This window comes from Maniola jurtina, chromosome 20 (assembly GCF_905333055.1).
Source record: "Maniola jurtina chromosome 20, ilManJurt1.1, whole genome shotgun sequence".
NCBI lineage: Eukaryota > Metazoa > Arthropoda > Insecta > Lepidoptera > Nymphalidae > Maniola > Maniola jurtina.
The window spans coordinates 6,694,559-6,720,694 of record NC_060048.1 but is presented as its reverse complement, the minus strand read 5'-3'; the positions used below and the strand labels follow the sequence as shown (position 1 = coordinate 6,720,694).

Here is a 26,136-nt window from a genome sequence, read left to right as displayed (position 1 = left end):
TGTTGGTTCTCCTAGTGAATTTAGGGCATTTAAATTTTTGGTTATGTTATCAATTAAATTACGTAAACATTGTTCGGATTCCCTACTGATAGGTTCTATAGAAAATAAACCTTTTATATGTTCATTAATCAGAAGTCGCTTATTATTGTATCTGTCACAAAGAAGTGACCAAGCTGTTGAGTAGTTGATAGATGATACTGTGACAGAATTTATGACTGCGCTTGCTGAATCTTCTAGGTACGACTTGAGATAATGAAATTTATTTATGTCCTCGATGGTATCATTATTGTGTATTAACGATAAATACATGTCTCTAAATTCTATCCATTTACTTTGGTCCCCGTTAAATGGAGGAATTTTAAGCGGTGGCAACTTTACCCCACGATGCTTTGACCGGTCGGATCCGCTGACAGACACCGATCCGGATTCGATTTTTAATGCGTTTTCAAAAATTTGTAACATTTCTTGTGCTTGCGCTATTAATTTAAAAAATCTATTTTCAATCTCTTCTCTTTCTTTCATCTGTAGGCCTTCGTCCTCAATATCTAAAGACTCGATTTTTGATTGCAATTCATCGAAATTATATGACAGATCTTGAAACTTACTCAACCTTAAACTTAATTCATTAGATTGACTTTTATTTAATTTAGTTTCTAAAAGAGGCGTTAAGTATTTTTCAAAAAGAGTAATGCGTGTTTTTACGCGTCGTCTTTGCGCAATAAGATCTTTTAATTCGGTCATTTTGTAAGCGCAAACAACAATATACGATATGAAGAAAAAATTAAAATATTAAAATAATAATAAAAACAATGCATCAACCAACCTCGAAGCCCCGTACAAACCGGGCGTATTAAGTAATCCACCTGTGCGGCACGGCTTACACGGCTTACTCGCGGCAGGCACCCGCAGTCAGCGCGGCGACTCGGCCGGGCGTTCGGGAAGTAGGTATGAAGAAAATATGATGCGACCGACCGCCACTTGGTGAATTATTTCTCACCGTTCGACTCTGAAAATAGTCGGCGAATCTATGTTTTACTATTGAAATATTACTTAATGCACTGTAATTAAGATGGTACAGTTTTAATTAGATGCTGTTTGTACTTTGTATTAAAGAAATCTTTGAAATTAAACTGATGGAATGAATGTTTGTAGCTCGTTTGAAACGATGAAAATGTCGACCTTTGTCGACAAATCGAAGCAAAATTGATAAAGAAGGATTAACGATGTATAGGATTAAAGATGTATAGGAATAAAGATGTATATTATAGGAATGAGCATTACTTCCCTCGGATCACGTCGTGGAGGTCACCATAAACTTGTTTGGTAATGGACGTTTCTTTGTCTTCCCTTGATTGTCTTGATTTTGATGTAGATTGAAGGTTCACAACAAACTTGAATTTCTTCACTACTTTGGGTTTTGTATTTAAAACACTGAGGTAGATAACATTATTAGTTTAATGATCCAAGGATTGATTTTACAAGAAAATAATAAAAAATGATGACGCGACGTATCGCTGTGTTCGATCTAGTATTCAGTTCAATATGGCTGCTCCCTTCGTGTACGTTCGGGCGCTGTCGTATTTCTTCGTTGGTCCGCGCGCCAACAAATGTATTTTTTTATTTTAACAATCTTTACTTAACAGGTTTCTCTCTATAGTCGTATTCCTCATTACTGAGGGTCGTGACCCCTTTCCATTAATCCTATAATAGTAGAAGTTTGCTTATGGTAATAATACGCCGTTCCCAGATCCTTCCGCATACAACTCTGCTAAGACAACGAGATTTCGACTCTTAGGTTAAATTATATTTATCATAAAATGTTAGCGATAATAATATCGGGACGAGCACGGAAGAAACGAAAAAGCCAAATTCGGAACTCTGAAATCTGGCATCCACCAGTTATCGACTTGGGTCAACGATCTCTCTTCGTCGCCGGAGTAAGGTGCATGACACGGGTCGGCCCGCGAAATTCTTTAATTTGGTTTTTCGCAATTTGTAAACTGATACGACAAAGTAGGCTTATGGCATTCTAATAGCGCTAATGACAGTACCCTCTCCACAGGTTTATATAAAAATCTTTAATTGAAAGTGTTCAGTTTAAGAAATTAGTCATAATAATGAGTTTGACGTGAGTTGCTCACAAATAAGTCGACACTAATTTCTTAAATGAACACTTTCAAGTAAAGATTTTTATATAAACCTGTGGAAATACTTACCTTTCAAGTTACCTTTTTGTAATTATTCATATACCATATTAAATATGATGAATTTAGAAATAAAACAAATCAAATTAAATATATCCTTTTATTTTAACAATCTTTACTTAACAGGTCTACGTTTCCCTTTCTAACGCTATTTGTTTCTTATCTTTCTGAGCCTGTAGCGCTTTCTGTCTCTCTTCGTCGTCGGAGTAATATTCCGCTAAGCTGTCCTCTTCGTTGGGGAGGGGCTGACCAGCCAACGTTGACCCCTTCTCATTGAGTGTCAGCTTGAACATCGGGTCCTCGGACATTATGTCGGGTATGATGGGCTCACCGTGGGGGATTTGTTTGTTGTGTGCGGTTACCGTTGAATATATTGACATGGCCTGAAATAATAGAATAGGTAATTTTATCACAGTGTTGTTTTTTCGCTAAAAAACTCGAAACAAATCGCAGTTTTTACGGTTACGTAAAGGAAAAACGGAACCCTTATAGGATCACTTTGTCCGTCCGTCCGTCGCGCCTGTAAGACTTGCTCCATCGCGCCTCAGTACCACCAAATAGTTCGTAAGTCATCCACTTCACAGGTTCAATATTTTTGTAAGACCATTTACAACTTCTGCTAGAAACGTATAATTGAAGCACTACGAAAGACCGTGCGCTATATGCAGGGACAAGATCAAAGATTTGTAGGACAGTTGGCGGCCATCAGCGAGGCCGCGTTTTCAGTTTACCTGAGCAACGAGGTTGGGCACGTCGCCCGCGTTGGCGGGCAGGATGAGCGTGTTGCTGGTGCGCGCCAGCTTGTTGAACGCCGATACGTATTGCTCGGCGACCATTAGCGAAGCCGCGTTTTTACTCTCCTGTCAAAATTAACATTCATTGTATTCATAGCTGTTGGTAGTGGATATTTTTTTCAATAAAAAGGATATTTTTAAAACAGGTACTGATAGGTTGGTACTAAATTGTTTAGTGACAATTTAAAAACATCAAAAAAACATGCACGGGATCTATTCCAAATTTTATAGGTAGGTATGAGGCCTATAAATATGGCTGAGCACACCCAGGTGTTTAAATAAAACTATTGTTGATTTATCTACAATAAATATTATTCGACAAAATAGCCACTCTGCTATCCCCGTTCTCAATGGGAATCTCAAAGCAACTAATCCCCAACCTCACTCCATGAAGCCTTCGGCAACTTGGGCGGTCTACTCGGCTTCTGGAGATTGGATGGCTGGAGTGAAGACTTCGGCTTGGAGTGGCATGCACGCACAACAGACAAAAAGTTTAAGTGCGGAAACTAGCCCAGAGAGAAGAGAAAAAACTGGTCCAGTACGAGTCGGACTCGCATACGAAGGGTTTCGTATGTGCAACACAGCAAGTTAATGACAACAGCGCCATCTATATGTGATTAAGTAAATTAATTTTTTGTGAACACATTTTAATTTTTTGTGTGATGTAACCACAAATTCTCTGTTTTCGGATTTATTCCTTTACTTGTGCTAAAAGACCTACCTACCAAACGTGATTTAGGGCAACGGAAAGTACCTACCCTATTTCTTGACAGACACGACAAACAGACAGACAGACAGAAGTGATTCTATAAGGGTTCCTTTTTTCCTTAAAGATAAATAAATAAATAATTACCGGCCCCGAGAGCGCGCCAGCCACAAGTTTGAGCCCCCTCGCGCGTGCCTCGGCCACCGCCAGCATGCCTTGCGCCTCGCCCGCCGCCTTGTTGATCTGCTCCTGCTTTTCCGCCTCTGCACACAGACAATTAATAATTTTTTTTTTTTCAATTTGAACCCATTTGAAACATAAATCTAAATATGTACTAATGTAAAATTGTTTAAAAACAACAAGATAAAATGGAAACCAAAACCCAACTGCGATCGTCTTAATAAAGCTGAAATATTATAGTAAAATTGTTTTTCTGTCGTTTGGTATATTTTAATGTTGTAATTTATATTCATGAACACAGAGTTTTCTCCTCTGTATTATTTTTTTAATTTTTTAGAGAAGGCCCACTTTTTTTGATGTAACATCTGTTAGGTCATTTTTTTTCGTATTTAAAGTAGAATCTTTTTCTACACTTATTGGTAACCCCACATATTATCATTTATTACTAGCTAGTGTCGCGGGTGTCAGCTGACACCCGCGACTTCGTTCGCGTGGATTAAAAGTAGCCTATGTCACACTCCAGGTCTTTAACTATACCCATGCAAAAAATCATGATCATTGCTCCGTTGCGACGTGATTGAAGGACAAACCAACATACAAATACACTTTTGCATTTATAAAATGGGTGGTAATTCATTGAATGTTTAGCTGAAACCATGATAGCCTAGTGGTTGAAGTCCTCTTCTCACGTTGCCATTCCTACAGATGTGTCCTTATCACCATTATGTCATGTTATAAGTACTGTTATTCTCATTTACCAGAAGCCAATATCCTCGCCTGCCGCTTGCCCTCCGCTACATTGATGTCCGCAGCTCGCACACCCTCAGACTCCAGTATGGCGGCTCGCTTCCTACGCTCCGCTTCCACTTGCATCTGCATGGCTTCATGCACTCTATTTGGTAGCTTTATATCACCTAGCAACATTATCAGTTTTTATTTAAACCAACCACTCATACTAAAACTAAGCACAGTAGAATCTTACTAATCTGGCACTATTCAAAACCAAAGGGTGCTGGATTATTGGAATGTTCAGATAATAAAATAAAGCATTTCATAAAGGTAATAAATACAATGCATAACCTTTTCATGTTGCACATGTTTTATATAACTGTAACATATCTCACAATTAACTAATTACATAGTTTTTAACAGACGGCCATTGGGGCAGACGTGTTCTGGAGTAGAGACCGCGTACCAGTAAGCGCAGTGTGGGATGACCTCCAGCCCGCTGGACCGATGACCTGAAGAAGGTGGCGGGGAGCGGGTGGATGAGGAAGGCGAGGCGGAAGACCATGTTTGGTGGCGCGCTCTTGGAAAGGCCTATGTCCAGAATCCATAATTGAGGTCTGTTTTTGTGCAACTTGTAGTCTTTACGTACGTCCTAGTAAATGCTGGATTATTGGGCATGTCAGTCTATTGAATTGCCAGATTAGTGAGATTTTACTGTATTTACATTTTATGAAGTACTAATTATATTTAAATTATCAAGGAACCAAAAGCTTAACTTGCTATAATTAAATATCTAGAAACTTGATACACTGTAAATTATAATATATACTTACGTATTTCATATCTAAGGCAGGTGATACCCCATGCTTCGCTTGCTTTATTGATTGAGTGTACTATGGAAACATTAAGGGACTCCCTCTCTCTAAACACTTTGTCAAGAGATATCTGTCCCAGCTCAGATCTCATGGTGGTTTGAGCTAATTGTGTGATTGCAAACTCTGGGTCTTCAACACCGTAAGAGGCTGTGGCAAATAAATTATATTACATACTAGCTAACACCCGCGACTTCGTCCGTGTGGATTTACTTTTTTCAAAATCCTGTAGGAACTCTTAGATTTACCAGAATAAAAAGCAGCCTTTAATCCAGGGAATCATCTATCTTCATTCCGAATTTCAGCCATATCTGTTCAGTAGTTTTTGTGTGAAAGAGTAACAAACATACACGCATACACACACACAAACATTCGCTTTTATAGTATTAGTGTAACAGTATAGAAGGGGATCAATCCCCTCAATGGACAGTTGCCAAGCTGGTCCAAGTTGGCACTACTTTTAGATGAGACTACACAGTCTCATAATAAGTAATTATTATTGCTGTAACATTAATTTATTAGTGCTAAAGTTATTCTGCACTATATATTTTGAGAATTTACTCAAATTGCCAAATAAATTATCTTTATTGTTACAACTTTCTAATACAAATAAAAAAAATCAAAAAAAATAATTGTCTTATTTGGAGAGCAGTCAATATATGTTATCGAAAATTGAAGATGATTGGGTGTTTGAGACCACCCAAACTGTCCAATTTCAAATCAGGGCCAAGGGTGGACTCAACCTTTTGATTTTATTAAATTTTATATCCTGTACTTTACATACATGCTGGGAGAAACAAGGAGCTCCCACAGAATTTTTAAAGCCTTGTATAAAATTTAGTATAAAATTGAATTTATTTACCTAAATAAGGATCAATTATCCTTAAATACAGCACACCATCAATACTCAATGTGACATTGTCAGACGTTATAGCACTTTGCTTTGGCACATCTATGGCAATTTCTTTTAGACTTTGCACATACTTTATCTTGTCCAATATAGGCCATAGCAGGTTCAATCCTGGTTCAAGTATCCTGTGAAATTTCCCCATGCGTTCTACAATCCATGCCTACAAACCAGAGATTTTCACATGAAAGAAGGAAAGGGGGTATCCCAATTAAATATATTCAAGCAAAACTCTTTGTTTGTCTAATTGTGTTGAGTCTAATACAAGATAGTGCTGAATCACTGAGTTGTTAGTGAAAGCAACTCAGTGAAGTTACTCTAAGGTTATGTATGTGATGCTATTACCACACTACCAACACTTCTCTACTACTTATCTACTATTCACAAGGACAGAGCTATACTTGAATGGCACTCCATTAGGACAACACTTTTCTTTCATAAAACTACTAAGTGTACCCTTATATTGCAGGCATGAGGAGTGTCGTCTTTACGAAGTAATAGTTAGTACTTTTTGGTATCAAGAGTGCGTAAACTCATTTGAGCACAAATTAAGTTATTTTAATATTTTAAAGATAAAGAGTAAGTATAAATAATAATGTAGGCAACTAAAACTAACCTCTTGCTGTGGTACAAACATTATGATTGTATTAAGCGGTGTAGTAGAGCGGTGTCTCACTGCTGCGATTCTGTACAATACACGCGCTTCATTTTGGTATTCTAACTTAAATGCATTCTGCAAAAATCCAATATTTTGGTTTAAAATGCAAAAACTTTCACATTTTATCTTATTTTTGATAATAATTAAAACGTACCTTTAAAGGCAGAATTCTCGAAACGAGATATTTGGAACGTGAGAACATTTTGTGTTTGAATTTGTATTCTAAATTATCAAATATATTCCATTCTTTCAAGAATTAAATTTTTATTTTCACGGCTGCTCACTTGAGCCTTGAGCCATAGATACATAGAGTAGCACAGTAGCTCAAATCACTAATGACTTTTGATAGCTTGACAGTAATTACAGATAATAAAAACCTGATGAATCCCACCATAGGCCAATGAATCCCACAGAAATAAGAATAGCTGTGCTGAATCCATACGGAGGACTTCGCCCTAATTCCTACTTATCGCTATCCCATTTCGACTTACAAATTAGAGCGAGAGATCGGACACCAGAGTCATGACTCAAGTCACGAGCAGGACACGATAAACAAATTGACGTCCTTTTGAAGTCCACACTCGACCTAAGGTTGTTGTCTATAGTCTTTAGTGACGTGCGTGTTTGATCGATAAATCCATAAATGAATAATTATAGTTTTCTAAAATCGAAAAACGCACATAAACAAAGCTAAATAATTAGTAATGAATTCATCGAGCAATAACTCATTAACCAGTGATAATGCTCCTAATAACTGTTTAAATTCAAAACTAAGAAGATTAAAAATACAGGAAAGTGTTTTATCTGCGACTGTAAATAAATGTTTTTTACTAAATGCAGAAGAAATTGACGAAAAAATCAAATATGATAGTGACATGCAACTCAAAAAATATTTTTCTACACTAAAAGAGAAATTTCGAGAAGTTAAACATTTATTTGAAGATATAACATTGAAAACAAATGACCAGTACATGGAAAAATCAGGCAAGTTTACCAAAAAGGGTATCTCGCTATTTAGTTTTTCCGTTAGCTACTTGTTTCATTATACTAGACTAACTACTGTTAGATTTTATTATTTTTAATGGATATGATTTATTCATGGAATTGCGTTATGATTTAGATATCGATGAATTAAAAGGAGATATCCTGGAATTAGAAACCAAAATAAAAACAGTGAAGCAATTCATAGCTAGTGAATTACAAAATTTACGAAATGAAGAAGTCGCTTTAATGGAGATGGTAGGTACCTAATTTAATACCTAATAATATGAAAAAACTAAAAGCTGTAAAGCTGTTTAAAGTTTTAAAATTATTTCTAATATGCAAAAACGTATATTTTAGCGAGAAACTTCTGAAACACTATCATATGAAGAACGAAAGATAAACAAACGTAATTTATCCCAAATAAAAGGCTATAAAGAAATAGTACCTAGTCCCGTGCGAGTTATGATTCATTCACCATTTAAATGTTCTGTGAGTAACTACTTAATTAATTTTCCAGTCCAGTTGGTTTCGTATTAGGTGCTCTCTCTCTATAAAAATATTTTTATTTTTGTAAAAATTATATTGTAGGAGGTGCAACAGTTTCAAGATTTTATGAAAAACAGTATAAATCGTTATGGAGGTTGGAACGAGTATAGTCATAACATTTTTATTCATATTTGGAACAAATACTATGGAGATAATAATATGATGATTGCAGTGAAATCAATTGAAGAAACATTTTCATATCAAGATTTTAAAGAGGAAGTTTTGCGCGAAATTCCAGGTGTGTAATAAAGAAAGAACACATATTATATTTGACTAGCTAATGCCCGCGACTTCGTCCGCGTGGATTTAGGTTTTTTTAAATCCCGTGGGAACTTTTTGATTTTCCGGGATAAAAAGTAGCCTATGTGCTAATCCTGGATATTATCTATCTCCATTCCAAATTTAAACCAAATCCGTCCAATAGTTTTTGCGTGAAGGAGCAACAAACATACACACACACACACACATACAAACTTTCGCCTTTATAATATTAGTGTGATGTGATTATCCTTCTCTCTAAATCCTATGAGACAAGTAAGTGATGATATAGGTAGTTGACCAAGATAATTAACATTATGTAGTTGTTCACTATAGTAAGAGAGAACAATCAAACTGTAGATATATGTTTCTCATAAATTTTGCTTTACTATTTATATGTTACTAACGTTAATCTTTTCATTATCATAACATAATCCTATTCACTCGTTATATTCTGCTTCGGAAACACGTTATTATTTGTAATCATATCTTAACAATAAATGATTGTCGTGTCGAAGTTTATTTTCAGGGACAAGTTGTGACAGCATAGATTCGCATAGCAAATGGTATTCTGAATATCTTCACCTTAAAACGAATCAACAAAAAGCTCTTGATAAATGGAAGGAAAATAAAAGAAAAATTAAGCCCGCGCGAAAAGTAATTGTTTTCTTTTTCTCCAGATTCGTGTTCCTATAATATGTAACTATGCTATTTTTTTACTAATGAAAGGTGCAACTTATCCTAATATTGATTTAAGGCACTGTCATTAGAAATTGATGAGTCAACAACAGGTGGATTAAAATCTCCAATCAACACTAAGCTATGTAGAAAACTTAACAATGCAAATGATGGAAACATAAACAACAGAAGGGATTGCTCATCTTATGGTAAGTTATATTTTTAGACCGAATTACGATATATTACGATATTTTATTTTATTTGTAATAAACATCGCAATCATAAAAGAGTTGTACTAACACGTCTTTTCCATGGGACATAACTTATTCAACGAGCAGGTTATCCATTTAACCAATAAATAACTGCTTGAATATATTAAAGGATGTAACAACTTATCTCTACGAACAGGATGTTAGTAATTTCAACAAAATTTTAAACTTCTTCGACTTAGGGTCAAACTATGAATGAAATGTAGATCATTTATTTTGGGTGTAAGATAATTTATTGTAATACTTAGGATCCTACGGTAATATTGTTTGAGTGGTCGTTTTAATTGACTTTCAAAAAGGAGGAGATTTTTAATTTGATGATTATATATTGGATATATTTTAAGTAGTTACTATATACATAATATATCTAATAAAATTTAAAAACCTGTTCTCGCAACTTTTAGATGTATTCGCCGGAAAAGCCGCGAAGCGCAATATCATCCAGCGGTAAGCAATATTTTTGATTTGTCTAGTAACTAGTATCTTAATATTTTTGGCTTGTTTTCTACAAACGTTTGGTGAAGCTAAATTAATCAACCAGTTAGCCCGTTACTCATGTAATTCGACCTATCGACCAACACCATAAAGACTTTTTTAATAAGGCGAATCAAGTTCATAATATTTTGTTTTGTTTGTTAGAGTTTCGAGTCTATACTCCTGTTTTCTATGACTCATTTAATTCACAATATTGAATATCGTATATAATTTAAAGAAAGGTCAATTTCTGATTGCAGAAATAAAAATAATACTTCAGATGATACGACTAAAGAAAGTACAGGAATCTTCTCTGCAGAAGATCAATATTTAAGCAAAAAATTAGATATCAGCAGATTATTAAGACCAACTAAGCGGTGGTTAATAAAGCAAGAAAGTAAAAAGGAGCCTTATGAATTTAAAGGTGTTGAAACTATTTCCAAATTGTAAGTTATTTTGAAAACTACAAAATAAAATTAAGTTCGAACCTTTCTATGTATATTTAATTTTCTTTGTTTCAGGCATATACCAACATGGCGTAAGAATTTGAGTAAATAATAATTATTATTAGTGTTAAGTAAGACTAAAACTAGTTACTATTATTTTACTAATGCATTTATTATAGTTAGTACCTAAAAGATTTTGTATAAAAATATTTAGTCACAAAGGTGTTTAATTTCATTATTTGTACCTACTTCAATGACCACCTACAGCATTTCCATCACAGGTTTCCTTTAGCATTTTTTTTCCCCTTATGCTTCTGCACGCAGTGTAGTTGATGAGACCAATGGGCGTGACAGTAAATTATTATCAACCTGGGTTCTTATTCTAAGGTATCAAAACAAGTTACCGAATGAATCACAATATTTTTTTATTTATTTATATATTATAACAAAACGTACCTACCCTCATTTTGGAGCAGTTGGGTAAAAAAGATTATTCATCTGTGGTCTATGTACATCCCTACACTTTGAAGGAGCTTTGAGGCAAAATCTCAAGAGCCAGTAAAAAACGAATTTCCATTTTAATTTTAGCATTCGCGTAATTTGCATACAATTAAGCTACTATCCATGGATATAGGAAGTATCTAACAAATCTAACTAGGTACTAGTACTTCCAAACTCTTTGCCAGTATTTATACCTATTTGAAGAAGCAATTACCTACTTATCGCTATCTCCTTCGACCTAAACAATTAGAGCGAGTGGTCGGATCCCAGTGGTTTCGAATCTCTATCCATAAAAACTCAGATTCATGACTGACAGATTGTATTCATCAGTGCATTTGACGTTTATGTTATAATTAGTTATCTGTGGTTATAATGTTTATTGACATTTACTAAAGTAACCTAAAAATCAATTTAATTACCCTTACAATATTTATTAAATAAGAACAAATTACTAGTCATAAACGAATTTTTTTACAGTAAATAATGTAAAGTGGATTATTGATTGAAGAATTGTTCTTAGTAAGCGAATCTAAAAACTACTTAGGTACCTAGGCCAGGTTATGTAACTTTATGGTCCTATGCAATTAAATTTTATGCAATGACATCAAGATACAGATACTTCTGGAGAAGATTTTTGAATGTAAAATTTTATTACAAACAAGTATCGCAAGCCACTTACAAAATTCATCAAAAGGTAACCTTGCCAACTACTCTTGGGTTTTCGATGCTAACCTTACTCGGATTTGAAAAAAAATTGAACGCAGAAGATGAGCTCATTTTAACGATCAAGCATTGCGTACTTTTTATTCAAAGAGGTGAACTTGATAAAGCTGAACAGCTTCTACATGTGGCACTGAAGCAAGCACAACAAATTCAACATCAACTGGGTATAACATACATTTATGATGTAATGGCCAATTTGGCTCTTGAAAGGGAACAGTATGACAAAGCAAAACAATTATTTATTGCTGTAACACAAAGGATTATGGCTGACGGGGCTACTGAAGATGACCTTCGTGTCATCCACATTAGCGTAAAGTTAGCGAGGCTTAGTCACATGAAGAAAGAGTACACTACTGCACAACTTGGGTATGACTGGTGTTTAGAGAAACTTAATAATGCATACAAAAAAGATCCATCTGAACCCAATAGGAAATTACTAGCAATGACAGAGGATTGGTATGGTCGCCTGTTCTTAGATTGTAATAAAATTGAAATAGGTCTGAACTATATGAAAAAAGCATATGAAAGAATGAAAGATTTGGTTGATATTGAACAGGAACATCTTGTTATACAGCTAAATGACATGGGTACTGTCTGTGATCGTCTTGGCAATGTGGATGAAAGTATAGAGTATTATTCAAAAGCAATTGATCTTGGCAAAAAGTTTCCTGACATGCATGACTTAGGAGCAATGTATGTTAACCTTGGAAGAGCATACATAAAGAAAAACATGTTAGATGTAGCAAGAAAATCATGTGGACAAGGTTGGAGGTTAGGTGTTACAACAAAGAATAATGATGTAAAACGTGAGGCTGAACTTTGTATACAAGAAATAAGAGCCATGTCTTAAATGTATAGTTGTTTTATTTCACTGTAAATTATTATAATTTTTACATTATCAGAAACCAAAGTAAGTTAAACTACTATGGTACCCTGTGAATGAATTAATATAAATACTATATACTTAATATTATCAGTGTGTCAAAACATCAATCATTTATTTAAAAAAAAAATAGGGATTGTAATCTAATAAGAATATTAAAATTATACCCAAATAAACATTGATATTTATATTTAAATGCATTTGAAAACAAAATGATTCCTTGATATATACATTTTATTTCTTATTATTTATATAAAATTATATATATTGTTATTTAGCACTGTCTTTTGTCACACTGAAAGGTTCTGCGACTTCTTCTACTTGAGTATTAGTAATAACAACATCCTTCACTGGTTTGTCATTTGAAGTGGGAGTCTTCTCAATCTTGCGGACAACATCCTGTTGATAACAAATCATTGTTATCATCAATGATAGCAAATTATTGTTATCATTGATGAAATGTTTCAAATTATTGTAATAAACTTTAGGCAAAAGATCAATAATGATAACAAATCTGTAATAACTATATTAACTTGTTCAAGCAAAAACTACTGGATTGATTTTTATGAAGGATTTTAGGGGAAAAATTAATACACCAACTTTTTGTCTTACTGTGTAAAGTAGAATTATAACATAAATCTGTTTTAATGCAACTTACCACAGTGTAAGATACATATATTAGAATGTTAACCTATAAATCTGTTTTCAGGATACAAGCTATGTATCTCTAAGTTGTAAATAATTTTGATGATTCAAAAGCACTTGTAAGAGTCTACTTCAATAAAAATCTATTCTATTCTATTCTACCAAATTTTGACAAAATAACTTAAATGGATAGCCATGAAATGGTAATACAGACACTTTCGCATTTTTAATATTAGTATGGACGTTGGCGATTAAACACATCTGCCTAAAGCAAATTAGTGGTAGTAAATAATATAAAAACATACATACCATTCCTTCAAGTACTTTTCCAAAAACAACATGTCTGCCGTCTAACCAGGGGGTCTTGGCTGTGGTAATAAAGAACTGGGATCCATTAGTGTCTTTGCCGGCATTAGCCATAGACAACCAGCCAGCTCCATAATGGCTCAGCTTGAAGTTCTCATCTTCAAAACGTTCACCATAAATGCTGCGACCTAGGGTGACAATCAATAATAATTAAACAAGTTATAATAAACAAAATTATCACATTTGATTTGATAGCCTTTAAGACCTCTTATAAACATTTATTTAATATCAGACAGTTTACATATTGCATAACTCTTTAACTGTTCTTAAAAGGATTATCCTAAAAACACAGTTTTCTATAAACTAATTAATATAAGTACAGTTCTACAAACCCTGTGCAACAACACTACCACCTTTATTTATTAAGATACTAGCCGATGCCCGCGACTTCGCCCGCGTGGATTTAGATTTTTCGAAATCCCGTGGGAACTCGTTGATTTTCCGGGATAAAAAGTAGCCTATGTGCTAATCCAGGATATTATCTATCTCCATTCCAAATTTCAGCCAAATCCGTCCAGTAGTTTTGCGTGAAGGAGTAACAAACATACACACACACACACATACAAACTTTCGCCTTTATAATATTAAGTGTGATTCACTAAGATGCATAAATATTTTTTTGTTTCTACTACATACCAATTTAAAGGTGTATTTATTTTATTGGCTATTATTGTTATCGGTTCCAATCGATTCTAATTGCATTGAAATTGAAACTGTATTTTTATACAATAAATCCACTTTTCAGATATAAAATTTAGGTTTTTTTGATACATTTTGTATAGATCACTTATCTATCATCTAATACTTATACGTCTTACAATCTTAGTTGAATCTCAAAAATCAAAATGGATAAACATGGTAATCCTTTTTGGATTATATAAGACAAGCTAGCTAGCTAGCTAGACTCAGCTGTTTGAGCTGTATGTTGATATGTCAGCTAGTAAATTTAAGTATTGTGATGATCATTAATCATCAGCAACAGACCATCTGAGAGATTGCTATTGACATTAGAAAGTAGAAATAACAAATAGCCAAATGATCCGACATCTTCGCTTGGTTGTTGTTGTTTTGTTATTTATGGACAAATTAGCTTTCTTATGGTGAAAAAATTATTAAAATCAGTCCAGTAGCTTCAGAGTTTATTAAGAACAAACAAGCAAACAAATCTTTCCTTTATAATATTGTAGATTAGAAGATCCACAAAGGACGGGGCAAATTACAAATAAGTAATGCTAAATTGCTTACCACCAGTACCATCACCCTTGGTGAAGTCGCCACCCTGAATCATGAAGTTTTCAATGACTCTGTGGAACTTGCTGCCCTTATATCCCTCACCCTCAGGTTTCTGTGCCAGCTCGTAAAAGTTCTGAGTAGTTTTGGGTACTGTCTTACCAAACAAACCAATGACTATTTTACCAGCACTTTCCCCACCAATACTCATATCAAAAGTGACCTGTTTAAAGAAAAAATAATGTGTTACATTATGGTCAATTCTATTGTACAAAATCTCTTGACCAAATGGCAAATGTAATTTATTAATAAGGGTTCCGTTTTTTGCCATTTGGCTACGGAACCCTAAAAACTTATACAGTAATTGGCTTCTTAGCAGTGCACATTTCTAGACTAAAATTTCTAAATAAATACACAATAATTGTGTGTCATTAGGTCTGAGTCCTCAGAATAAGAACTTTTCTTTTACAAATGAATCTCTACCCAAAAATCTAATGAATGTTATGATAGCTTTTCCCTAAACAGATCCTAAACTCATTCTAATTTTTCTTTTGCAAAATTATTCAACTCGCTCTATGAAAAATTTAAAGATTTTTTAGTACAAATAAATGAACAAGGATAAAAAAATCAATCAATGCTAAGGAAGTCCATAATGTGATAGAATATATTAACAGCAAGCATGCGGCGTGCAAAGATGAGTTTTGAACAAAGAAAACTTCTTGAATAAAAAGTTGGAGGCGTCACAATCACAAGGTCGGTGACCTCATTATCACATCCTATTCCGATGGGTAAAAAGTTGAAATCTAAAGTATGAATTGTTTTCTTACTATGTGAATTGTGAGTTTAGTATTACTTGCCTTATGAGTCACTTTAGGTCCTTTTGGTGCATCCGCAGACCAAGCCGTGGATACAATTAGAAGAATTCCAAACGTCGTTGCTAGAATAGCCATGATTAAAATTAGTTTGGCTTTAAATCTAGTAATCTTTAATGTTTATAAAGTTATGTTTTAAGAAAAAAAATATCTATTTTTATGTCTATTCATTAAAATTAAAGAGACAATAAAATCGTCAGCAGGCGCGCCGGTAAAACATGAGTGAATGAATTTCAAATTTCCTATTTTCATGTCCACGTCACTCATTCACCAATCACGTCAAAGTTGAGTGAGTTGCGATTGCTCGGAGGTGAAGATGTTCAGGCGAGTGAGTTTGAACGATAGGACTTAAGCACATTATCAACCTACCATACCAATCCTTTGTAATCGATTATATCTATTCGACTAGAATGAACCACAACATAATATCGAGTCGAGCTGTTTGTTCAAAGACAATTTTAGTTTTGGCAGCTGTCTATAAAAATAATGACATATCTATGGTAAAAAAATGGCAAAAATCATCGTGCATCGCGGTGATCAGCGGTGATCGTCGGACTTCGGAGTTGTACGCAAGGCGTTTGTTTTAATTTAATGTATGGTGTCGTAATTTTTAAATTGGATTAGAAAGCGAGACCAACAGATCCGCAGAAAAATTGTGTTTTTATAATGCGACAGCAAAGCTGACGTTATGTGGCAGCTACTACTTGGTTTACAATAGCCAAGTTATGATTCCCTTTCACGATTTGAAACTAATTTCGTAACAATAAATGGCAGTGAAATTAAACGCTTAAACATGGATGGAACAAATGGATCGACGGACTTACCGCCCGTTATGGAAGAGACGTTTTGTAAATACGTTTTATATTATGAGATGAACAATTCAAGGTAACTTAGAGTCGTTGTTAGTGCCCTTGTGAAGTTGTTGTTTTTGTCCTGACACTGTTGTTTTTTACAGAGTCCGCATTTGGGATTTGATAATATTGATACCAAACGCCCTGTTCGTGCTTTTCCTAGTGGTAAGGTTTAACAAAGCGCAGTTGAAGTTGCGTGCGACAAGCAGCCCTATATTCCTAACGTTCTACTCCTTGGTTTGGGGTAACGTGATCATCAGCCTGATAAGATGCGTAGTATCGATGACTGTGAATGCAGCGATGCCCCTCGGTGGCACTATTGACAAAATATTATGGGTCACTGTGAGGTTTTTTTTACTTGCAACTGAAATGAGTGTGGTGATATTTGGATTGGCTTTTGGTAAGTTTTCTCTATCTACTGTTAAACTTTTAGCTATTATTTCTGTCTGTATTAGATCACCCATATAACTTGCATTGTTTAGAAGCTTATACTTAAATACTGCTCCAACTTCAATAAAAATCATCTTAAACCAAATTTGATACAGTCCAAAAACTTGTAGTATTATAGTAATTAAACTAGTTTGTATTTGTATGTATACTAAGATATATTTTTTTAGAATATGCAAGGGCTAAAACTGAAGTGTATCTTTGGACTGCCTAACATAATCATAGCTAAAATATTCCTCCTTCTTTTTATTAGTATAAACTTTGTATAAGAGTATATTTTAAATCAAGAGGAAGGAAAAATAAGCTCTACCTATATTTGCCAAGTCACATTCATCTGAGTGTATTAATATTGAATCATTTTACTTTGGAAAAGAACAATATAATAGCTATCTGCATGCCAAATTTCAGCGTGATCCATCCAAATAGTTTGAAAAGTGTGTGGATAGATCAATTAAACGTTTTCCTTTTTAACCCCCGACCCAAAAAGAGGGGTGTTATAAGTTTGACGTGTGTATCTGTGTATCTGTCTGTGGCATCGTAGCGCCTAAACGAATGAACCGATTTTAATTTAGTTTTTTTTGTTTGAAAGGTGGCTTGATCGAGAGTGTTCTTAGCTATCATCCAAGAAATTGGTTCAGCCGTTTGAAAGTTATTAGCTTTTTTTCTAGTTAAGTACTGTAACCTTCACTTGTCGGGGGTGTTATAAATTTTTAATTTACACTTGTATGAATTTAGATGAGATAGATTTGACAAAATGTATTGTTTTTAGGTCACATGGATAGCCGTAGCAGCATCAGATATGTGTTGTTGGCAACTTCGTTCATATCTCTCGCATTCACTGTAACACAGGGGACGCTAGAGTTTATCATGCCTAATGACATGTTCCATATCGACACAAGGGAATACGACTTGTTTGGACATGGTGGGATGCTGTTTTGGTTCACGTCGTCTTTGGTGTTTGCTGTAATATATTTTGTTATATTATTGTTGCCGTGGATACCTCTAAGGGAATATTTGGCTTTACCAAGTAAGTGAATCGTTTATATTTTGTAAGTTATCACTAAGGATTAAATACACAAGCCTGGCTGAGGTCTGTTTTGTACAATGCACAGTCAGATATGCCTCGTGTCCAGATTAGACTGCTTGTTATGAGCTAATTATACCTTAGAGTTATTTTTAAAGAATCAATAAGAATAAACAATTGGACCCAAAGTCCAGTCCAAACATATTAGTGATGAAACCATACTAATATTATAAATATGTATGTCTGCTAGTTTTTCACTGCCCATCTGTTTAGCAAATTTTTATGAACGGTACATTGGTAGCTTACATTCTTGGGTCAGACAGGCTACTTGTTGTCCTGAAATCAAGTTTCTATAGTATACTTAGTCAAAAAATTAATAGGGTATAGAAACAGACAGGAGTATGGGTTTAACAGAAAAGATGGGTAGTTTGAGATATCTACTTGTTTTTTGAAGGAATTAATGAAACATGCTTTTTTGTACACCATTATAAACAAAATACAAAATGTGTTACAAAATATGTTGTGTGTAAATACAAAATTCAAAATGTGTTTTGAAAGATGCGCTCAAAAATATCATATAGTCAATTACAAATCCACTGGACCTCTTCCAGCAAGCTTATAACTGCTGTCAGGAAAGTCATGATACAACTACAGAACATAACTAAGATAAACCTAAGTATAAAGATTAAAATCATTTAAAAATATTCCCTTTGTCACTTTCAATAATTGTGTAAGTAACTAAAATTACAAAAAAAATATCAGAGTTAAGGCCATGTGACCTGTCTGACATTGATAGTGATTAGTTACTCAGTCAGAATTCAATTCTTTTTTGCCTAAAAACTAGTTTCTATTATTATACCTCTTATAACAAATTGTTACCTAGTAATATACATTTTTAGAAGTTGATTTATACCTTATCAACCTTAGCTTAGTATAATTTTACATAGTTTTTTTTTGTATAATTCAAATAAAAATAAAATGAACTGTTAAGAATTTTGACCCGCAAATAACTTGATAATAATTTAAATTAACTATTCCTTAACCCACTTTTTACTGAAAACCAAGAGTTACTATATTTGATCGCACAGTACAAAAAGTCTGTTAAAAAGAGATGTTTTTTGTAATGACCAGCCAAATCCTTGAAATAGTTTCACCTTTCTACAATTACAGCAAAACTAGAGCCCAATATTTATAGATTTCAAGCATTTTATATCTAGAAGTTTTTGAATCAATACTAAGTAATATTACAAATGTAAAAGTGTGCCTGTGTGTTAAACTGATCACACAGTCTATCTGTGTTACTGATTGTGATGGGTACAGATATAGCTTGCATTTTCGAAGGGAGGAAACAGATATAGGTTACTTTTTATTCTGGAAAATTTCTGGAGTTCTCATGGGATTTATAAACACCTGATTTATAAACATGGACAACATCTTGTAATATATATATATGAATAATAAAAAATAAAATAATGAAAAACTTCTGACAAAAATCCTAAATTAACCAACATGAGATAGGTACTCGTAAGTTTCTTTTCCGTGTGTGTAAAGAATTACAATAGGTATATTATGTGTGGGCTAGTAAATATTATTCTTGGTACTTTGATAAAAACTGATACATTAGACCTTAGTAATTATTAATTATATTACATAAAAGATTATTAATTTATCATTTATATTTTTTTCAATTAATTTAATATGCCCGAGTTACTTTTTAATATTAGTAGTAGTAGCAGTATATAATATATATATGTACACATTAGTAATAATTACTTATACAATTATAATAAACTATACTAATGTACAAGGTTACAAGATAATATGTTTGTAATATGAATGTGATATCTATACTAATAAATAAAATTGGAGTGTCTGTCTGTAATTTCGAAATAACTACCTCATATTAAGCTCATATGGTTATTTGAACGATACCATAACTGAATCACACGTTTTTAAAATTTTTGTCTGTCTGTCTGTCTGTCTGTCTGTCTGTCTGTCTGTCTGTCTGTCTGTCTGTCTGTCTGTCTGTCTGTCTGTCTGTCTGTTTGAAAAGGCTAATCTTTGGAACGGCTGAACCGATTTTGACGGGACTTTCACAGGCAAGTAGAGGATTGACCAGGGCGTAAAATAGGCTACTTTTTTAACCGACTTTCAAAAAGGGAGTTGTGTTTTTCTACCTATGTACACCGAAATCTCCGAGATTTCTGAACCGATTTGCGTCATTTCTTTTTTAATCGATAGAGGAACTTTGCGACATTGTTTCATAAAAAATTTGGAGTCCAACTCCTCAATCCTGATGCTGCAGGGGATCTGACCAATCCACGCGGGCGAAGCTGCGGGCATCAGCTAGTGTATTGATAAAAACGGTTTACTTTCCATCCAAGCTGTAATAATATAAATCATGTACTAACTACAGCAAATAGCTGTTTATTAATGTTACAAAATAATCAATGATTTTATACAGGACGTTTGATAAATCATTTATTACATGTAGTACAAATAGTGCCATAGATTATTCTATTGTGAATGGTAATTGACAAGCATTCAATCAGTGCTTTGAGTTCACAGAAGTTTTTTTACGAGTTAATTTTCGCGATCAGCTGATTGCAGGGTTGTTACATTGGAGTTTTTAACAAATTCTTCAATTCCTCATATATTCTACGTATCATGCTACGAGGCTCATTATTTTTAGGGTTCTGTACCTTAAAAGGAAAAAAGGAACCCTTATAAGATCACTTTGTTGTCTGTCTGTCTGTAGGTTGTCTGTCAAGAAACCTATAGGGTAATTCCCGTTGACCTAGAATCATGAAATTTGAAAGGTAGGTAGGTCCCATAGCACAAATAAAGGGAAAAATTTGAAAACCGTTAATTTGTGCTTACATCGCAAAAAAAATAATTGCTATTTTTCGTAGGATGGTACGGAACCCTTCGTGTGCAGTTCCGACTCGCACTTGACCAAGTTGTTTTTTCGTTCCTAACCTCAGCTTGTCGGGATGTTATGGATAAGATAATGTGTTTAACATCCTGTATAGGTATCACATACTACTTAATCTGAACGAATATTAAACTAAAGACTGCAACGTTAATTGATCAAATAAAATACATGTATATCTACAGAACTTGTAAATGTAAATGTTTAGCTTTGGTAAATACTTTCACCCTTTGTTGTCGCTGAACCGAAAAACAACAGTTAAATATAGCGGAACTCCGAACATGGAAATCCGGGCACGGTTTTCCGCCGTAATATGACATATTGAAACGTAAGGAGTGCTATAATACTGCCCTCCTTTAAGAGGGGTCTCTCCGTCACTCGCTCCATACAAACGTAGTTCCAATTTCATTTGAATATTAAGCAACCAAAGTCCATGAAATTTTGCAGACATATTCTAGAAACTAATGCCTGTGGTTTTCCAGATTTCTGTTAAAATATTCGGTTTCAAAGTTACGCGGTCTTAAAAACTCATATACAAATCTTTGAGCTCCTGTAATTTTGAACATACATATTTTTAGAAAAATCTAAAACACCACAGGCACAGATATTAGTTTCTAGAATATTTCTGCACATGGACTTTGATTGCTTAATATTCAAATGAAATTGGAACTACGATTGTATGGAGTAAATGACGGAGAGAGCCCTGTTAACTAAAAATCTTTTAATTGTAAACAATATTTTTTGAGTTATTGCCAAAAACGTGGAAATAGGGTCTGGAAGTTGGAACTGTAGTAATAAAATGATGTGATGTTTTGCATAGCGGTTTATGGGCCTAGAATTATAGGTCCATAAAATACAGCTATACAAAACAACACATAATTTTATTACTACGGTCCAAGACCCTACTATAAAGAACTAATGGAGCGCGCTACGAATATACTTACCTACCCCTTTCAAGTAGGTAGAAACCTAAATGTCTACTCGTCTAATCCTTCAATAACTATAACTAACGTAAAGAGACGGAGGGTTCACTAATCCCTCATCATAAGGCTTCTCTATACGTTCAAATTTTATATTACTTACAAGTATTCCGAAGATTAAGCCTTTATTACGGAGCACATGTTACAAGAGGGGGAAAATCCAGTCAAAAAGTTAAAGCTAGGCTTACATTAGTTCTTGAAAATTCCCACATTTTTTGACGTGTACTCATACTCAAATAATATTTTGGTAAAATAATAGGGTAGTCGACAAAATGAGAAAAAAGGGAGAAAATCTCTTTTTCTTTCTTTTAAAAAGTTTTCTTGATTTAAAATTTGTCATACGCTCCTTTAGTTGTTGATTCAATTGACTTTGGAATGATGTCTGCTTTATTTAGTCGTGTTTTTTTTTTCAGCAAAACTGTCCTTCTACCTGTACGTGTTGTTACTCGCGTTGCTGGACACCACGCAGGCCGTGGGCGCGGCGCTGCTCACGTGGGGCTCCGTGCCGTCCGGCCTCTGCGTCGTCGACGTCACCACGTGGCTCTACTTCTCGCTCTACACGCCGCTCGTCTATCACACGTTTTTGAGCGAGTTCTTCAGGTGAGTAGTGGTAAACCTTCGCACTTACCCATGTAACGCATGGGCATTATTGCTACTTTTGAATCATTTTCATTTGGTGAAGTGATTTCACAGGTGATTTTCCCCGGAAAGTCATTTGCAATTATCACGCTTACAATCGTTTCCGTGGGAACTCTTTGATATAGCCTATTTCCGTCCCTGGGATCTAAGCTAACTCTGTACCTTTCATCAAAATCGGTTAAACTGTTGGGCCGTGAAAGGGTAGCAGTCAGACAGACACACTTTTGCATATATATATGATAATAGATTTATAATATTAGTATGGATTTAATTAGTACTCTTTCGGACACGTAGCGATGCGAGAGTTCTCGCTCGCACACTCTTTAGCGTCTTAGCTTTGGTCGATAACCATGCGCGCGCGAATTTTAAAATTATAAAGCGGGATTATGTACCTAATAATTTTATATTGGGTTCGGTTTCTGTTAGTTACTCAAGATAAGTCAGTTTAGACCTGTTTGTGATGATCCGGGTCATCGGTGCCTTATCTTGTTAGTGTCAGATAGCGACAGATCTACGATTTCAGGTCAATCCAGTACTTGACTGTTGCCATGAAAAATGAAGATAGTGGATGTCGTTTTTCTTAGAGATAACTTGATTAGTTCGTAGGGGTGTTATGTTTTTATCCAAATTGGCAATTAAATACCCGGAATTATGTACCTAATTATAATCCATACTAATATTATAAATGCGGAAGTGTGTCTGTCTGCTAGCTATTCCGACTCATCCGCTTAACCGATTTTGACGAAAGGTTCAGATTAACTAAAGAAAATTAAAGAGTTCCCATTGGATTTTTACAGAACCATAATTTACACGAACGAAGTCACAGGTTGATACCTGTGACTTCGTTTGTGTAAATTTTGGTTTAAAAGATTATTAAAGAAATCTGTGCCAAATAATAATGATAATAGCCAGGTCAAAAGATTATCGCAAAAACCACTCGTATTTTACGGAATAAGTAGTTACTTGTTAATGTCCCACTTTTTCATCATAAATCTAATTCAAGCCCACTAAAAAAAAAAATTTTTATGAGAAAAATCAGTTTGGTAGTGGCACTTTTGCTTGTAAAACTGTAATAAATAATTTGGTTAAAACACAGGCGCCGCTGTGTGTGTGTGTGATTGGCAATCGCTCTCTCGAACATTACATGCGATGTTGATAAGTTACGCGATAAAAACGTTCGTGCAAAATTAAACTGATCGTGCGAACATAATAATAATTTAACTGTCATTTATTTATTTTTCTCATTTCACCCTATTTTTAAAAAATGTTCACAAAACTAAAATAACAGAAATAACAAAAAATAAAATAACAGAAGCAACAAACAATAAAATAACAAAAACAACAGAAAAAATAATAGAAACAACAACAAATACCTGCCAAACATGATTCTAGGTCAACGGGAATTACCCTATATAGGTTTTCTTGACAGACATGACGGACGGACAGACAACAAAGTGATCCTATAAGGGTTCCGTTTTTCCTTTTGAGGTACGGAACCCTAAAAAGGTGTTATTTCTTGTACGATGGTACGGAACTCTCCAAATCCGATTCCCACTTGGCTGGTTTATTTTTCCAAAATCCCTGATGTCGGAAATATTCACCTGTGTTAATGCTGTCGGTGTTATCTTCACCTTTATGATGCCCGCCACTTCGTCCGCGTGAATTTAGATTTTTAAAGATCCCATGGGAACTCTTTGATTTTCCGGGACGAAAAGTTGCCTATGTCAATGAAAGGGACGCAAGCTACCACTGATGTCCGTCCCCGGGATTTAAGTTAACTTTGTACCTTTCGTCAGCATCGGTTACACTGTTGGGCCGTAAAAAGGTAGCAGACAGACAGACAGATACACTTTCGCATTTATAATATTATGTATGGACTGCATAAAGTCGAATTTCGTGTGTATTCTCCACAGTGTATCACAACCCAGCATCATGTTCTCGTACAAGGCTCAGATGGACGAGCCAATGGACGACGACCAAGTATCCTTGCCTCACCAGCAGAGCTTCAGCTCACTCAAAACTGACTCCGATTATATCTATCAGGTACGTTTTTGTTTTTGCGATATGGTTAAGAAAAGCAGTATCATCTTGATCAACCCGTCGCCGGCCCACTACTGAGAACGGGTCTCCTCTCAGAATTACCACAGAATGGCCACAGTCCGTCTCTCTGGTCAAGTGTGGATAGACAGACTTAACGCTCCTTTGAGAATATTATAGAACACTCTCAGGCATGCAGGTTTCTTCACGATGTTTTCTTCACTGTTATAGCAAGTTATTTTAATTGCTTGAAACGCACATAACTCTGACAGTTACCGGAAAGTACGTACCCGGATCAAACCCGACCTCTCGAATAGGAGTGGGACGGACGTCTTAACCACTACTAGGTTATCACTGCTTTTTTTAATATCTACGTACATACGTGGTATTAATTGTCATTTATTTATATTTATTAAGTGCGTGTGTCTGTATGTGTGTGTGTGTGTGTGTGTGTGTGTGTGTGAGTGTGTGGTTGGTGTGTTTGTGTGTGTTGGATATTTTAGTTATGTCCGTTATTGTTCCAGCAGAGCAATAGCGTATACGACAGCACGCTCTTTGAAGCGGGGGGGACAACCCCAATGAATCCAGTGTACAGCGCGTCCCTACAAAGCCCTGATTCGATAGCGTCCGGACAATCCATAGACATCGGAGTACCAACCTCAGGATTCCCAAGTCAGAATATGCTCTCAACATAACAAACAAAATATAGATTAAAAATACCTTACATTTATTTCACACATCCAAAGAAAAATACTAATTATAATAATATAAGAGTATAGGCGTATACGGTATAATTTTTAAAAACGCTTTTTGAGTGTAATTTTCTTTACCAGAATCTCATATTGTGTGTTGTTTTTTTCTCGTCCTCAGAAGCTTGTGATAGCTTCTGCCACTTCTGCTTTAAAATCTTAGAATCTATGTAATGGATCCATCCACGTTTTCATTCTAGGTTAAGGCTGATACAGCTTATATTTATCTGACACCGATGTAAAATATTTTCTGGTTAATACACACCAAAACATAATTAACTAAGTAGTAAACCTAGTTAAGAATAGGTACTATAGATCGCAAACTAATCTAAGAATCAACTGTATCAGTTAAAAACTTCCTATAAATCTTAAGTACATAACTCGTTCATAGTCATCATAACCAAAAAAATGTGTTTCCGCTTAGTTCCACACAACATTAACGATTTTATCTAACAAAAATAAAGCCATCCTATTCTTTATATAATGAGATGGAAAAACACGGCCAAGTGCGATTCGGATTCGCGCACCAGGGGTTCAGTACTCGGGTATTTT

At 34.7% G+C, this 26,136-nt stretch overlaps 5 protein-coding genes across 8 annotated transcripts; 3 read left to right on the top strand and 2 right to left on the bottom strand.

Moving 5' to 3' along the window:
* Positions 1-2,290: 2,290 nt before the first annotated feature.
* On the bottom strand, positions 2,291-11,045 carry LOC123875440 (stomatin-like protein 2, mitochondrial). Of its 2 annotated transcripts, none has more exons than XM_045921273.1 (8): positions 10,955-11,045; positions 7,009-7,125; positions 6,348-6,555; positions 5,447-5,635; positions 4,643-4,798; positions 3,852-3,967; positions 2,936-3,064; positions 2,291-2,587 (listed from the first exon to the last, which is right to left on the bottom strand). In XM_045921273.1, the coding sequence occupies exons 2-8, from the start codon at positions 7,027-7,029 to the stop codon at positions 2,333-2,335; spliced, it is 1,074 nt and encodes a 357-aa protein (XP_045777229.1). In that variant the 5' UTR covers positions 7,030-7,125; positions 10,955-11,045; the 3' UTR covers positions 2,291-2,332. The 2 variants fall into 2 exon arrangements, with proteins under 2 accessions (XP_045777229.1, XP_045777228.1); XM_045921272.1 differs by lacking the exon at positions 10,955-11,045 and adding an exon at positions 7,205-7,370.
* On the top strand, positions 7,475-10,887 carry LOC123875439 (coiled-coil domain-containing protein 112-like). Of its 2 annotated transcripts, XM_045921270.1 has the most exons (9): positions 7,475-8,034; positions 8,171-8,289; positions 8,392-8,523; positions 8,623-8,818; positions 9,368-9,495; positions 9,596-9,725; positions 10,190-10,232; positions 10,520-10,705; positions 10,781-10,887. In XM_045921270.1, the coding sequence occupies exons 1-9, from the start codon at positions 7,755-7,757 to the stop codon at positions 10,815-10,817; spliced, it is 1,251 nt and encodes a 416-aa protein (XP_045777226.1). In that variant the 5' UTR covers positions 7,475-7,754; the 3' UTR covers positions 10,818-10,887. The 2 variants fall into 2 exon arrangements, with proteins under 2 accessions (XP_045777226.1, XP_045777227.1); XM_045921271.1 differs by lacking the exon at positions 10,520-10,705.
* Positions 11,046-11,567: 522 nt separating the features above from the next.
* LOC123875444 (tetratricopeptide repeat protein 19 homolog, mitochondrial) lies at positions 11,568-12,782 on the top strand. Its single transcript, XM_045921277.1, has one exon. It carries the CDS (start codon positions 11,805-11,807, stop codon positions 12,777-12,779), a length of 975 nt encoding a protein of 324 aa, XP_045777233.1. The 5' UTR covers positions 11,568-11,804; the 3' UTR covers positions 12,780-12,782.
* LOC123875448 (peptidyl-prolyl cis-trans isomerase 6) lies at positions 12,776-16,175 on the bottom strand. Its single transcript, XM_045921282.1, has 4 exons — positions 15,911-16,175; positions 15,069-15,276; positions 13,767-13,951; positions 12,776-13,211 (listed from the first exon to the last, which is right to left on the bottom strand). Exons 1-4 carry the CDS (start codon positions 16,001-16,003, stop codon positions 13,083-13,085), a joined length of 615 nt encoding a protein of 204 aa, XP_045777238.1. The 5' UTR covers positions 16,004-16,175; the 3' UTR covers positions 12,776-13,082.
* Positions 16,176-16,348: 173 nt separating this feature from the next.
* On the top strand, positions 16,349-25,665 carry LOC123875443 (transmembrane protein adipocyte-associated 1-like). 2 transcript variants are annotated; one of them, XM_045921275.1, is made up of 6 exons: positions 16,349-16,810; positions 16,881-17,176; positions 17,993-18,250; positions 22,573-22,759; positions 24,712-24,841; positions 25,360-25,665. In XM_045921275.1, the coding sequence occupies exons 1-6, from the start codon at positions 16,719-16,721 to the stop codon at positions 25,528-25,530; spliced, it is 1,134 nt and encodes a 377-aa protein (XP_045777231.1). In that variant the 5' UTR covers positions 16,349-16,718; the 3' UTR covers positions 25,531-25,665. The 2 variants fall into 2 exon arrangements, with proteins under 2 accessions (XP_045777231.1, XP_045777232.1); XM_045921276.1 differs by having other exon boundaries at positions 16,352-16,810; positions 25,363-25,665.
* The last annotated feature ends 471 nt before the right edge of the window (positions 25,666-26,136 follow it).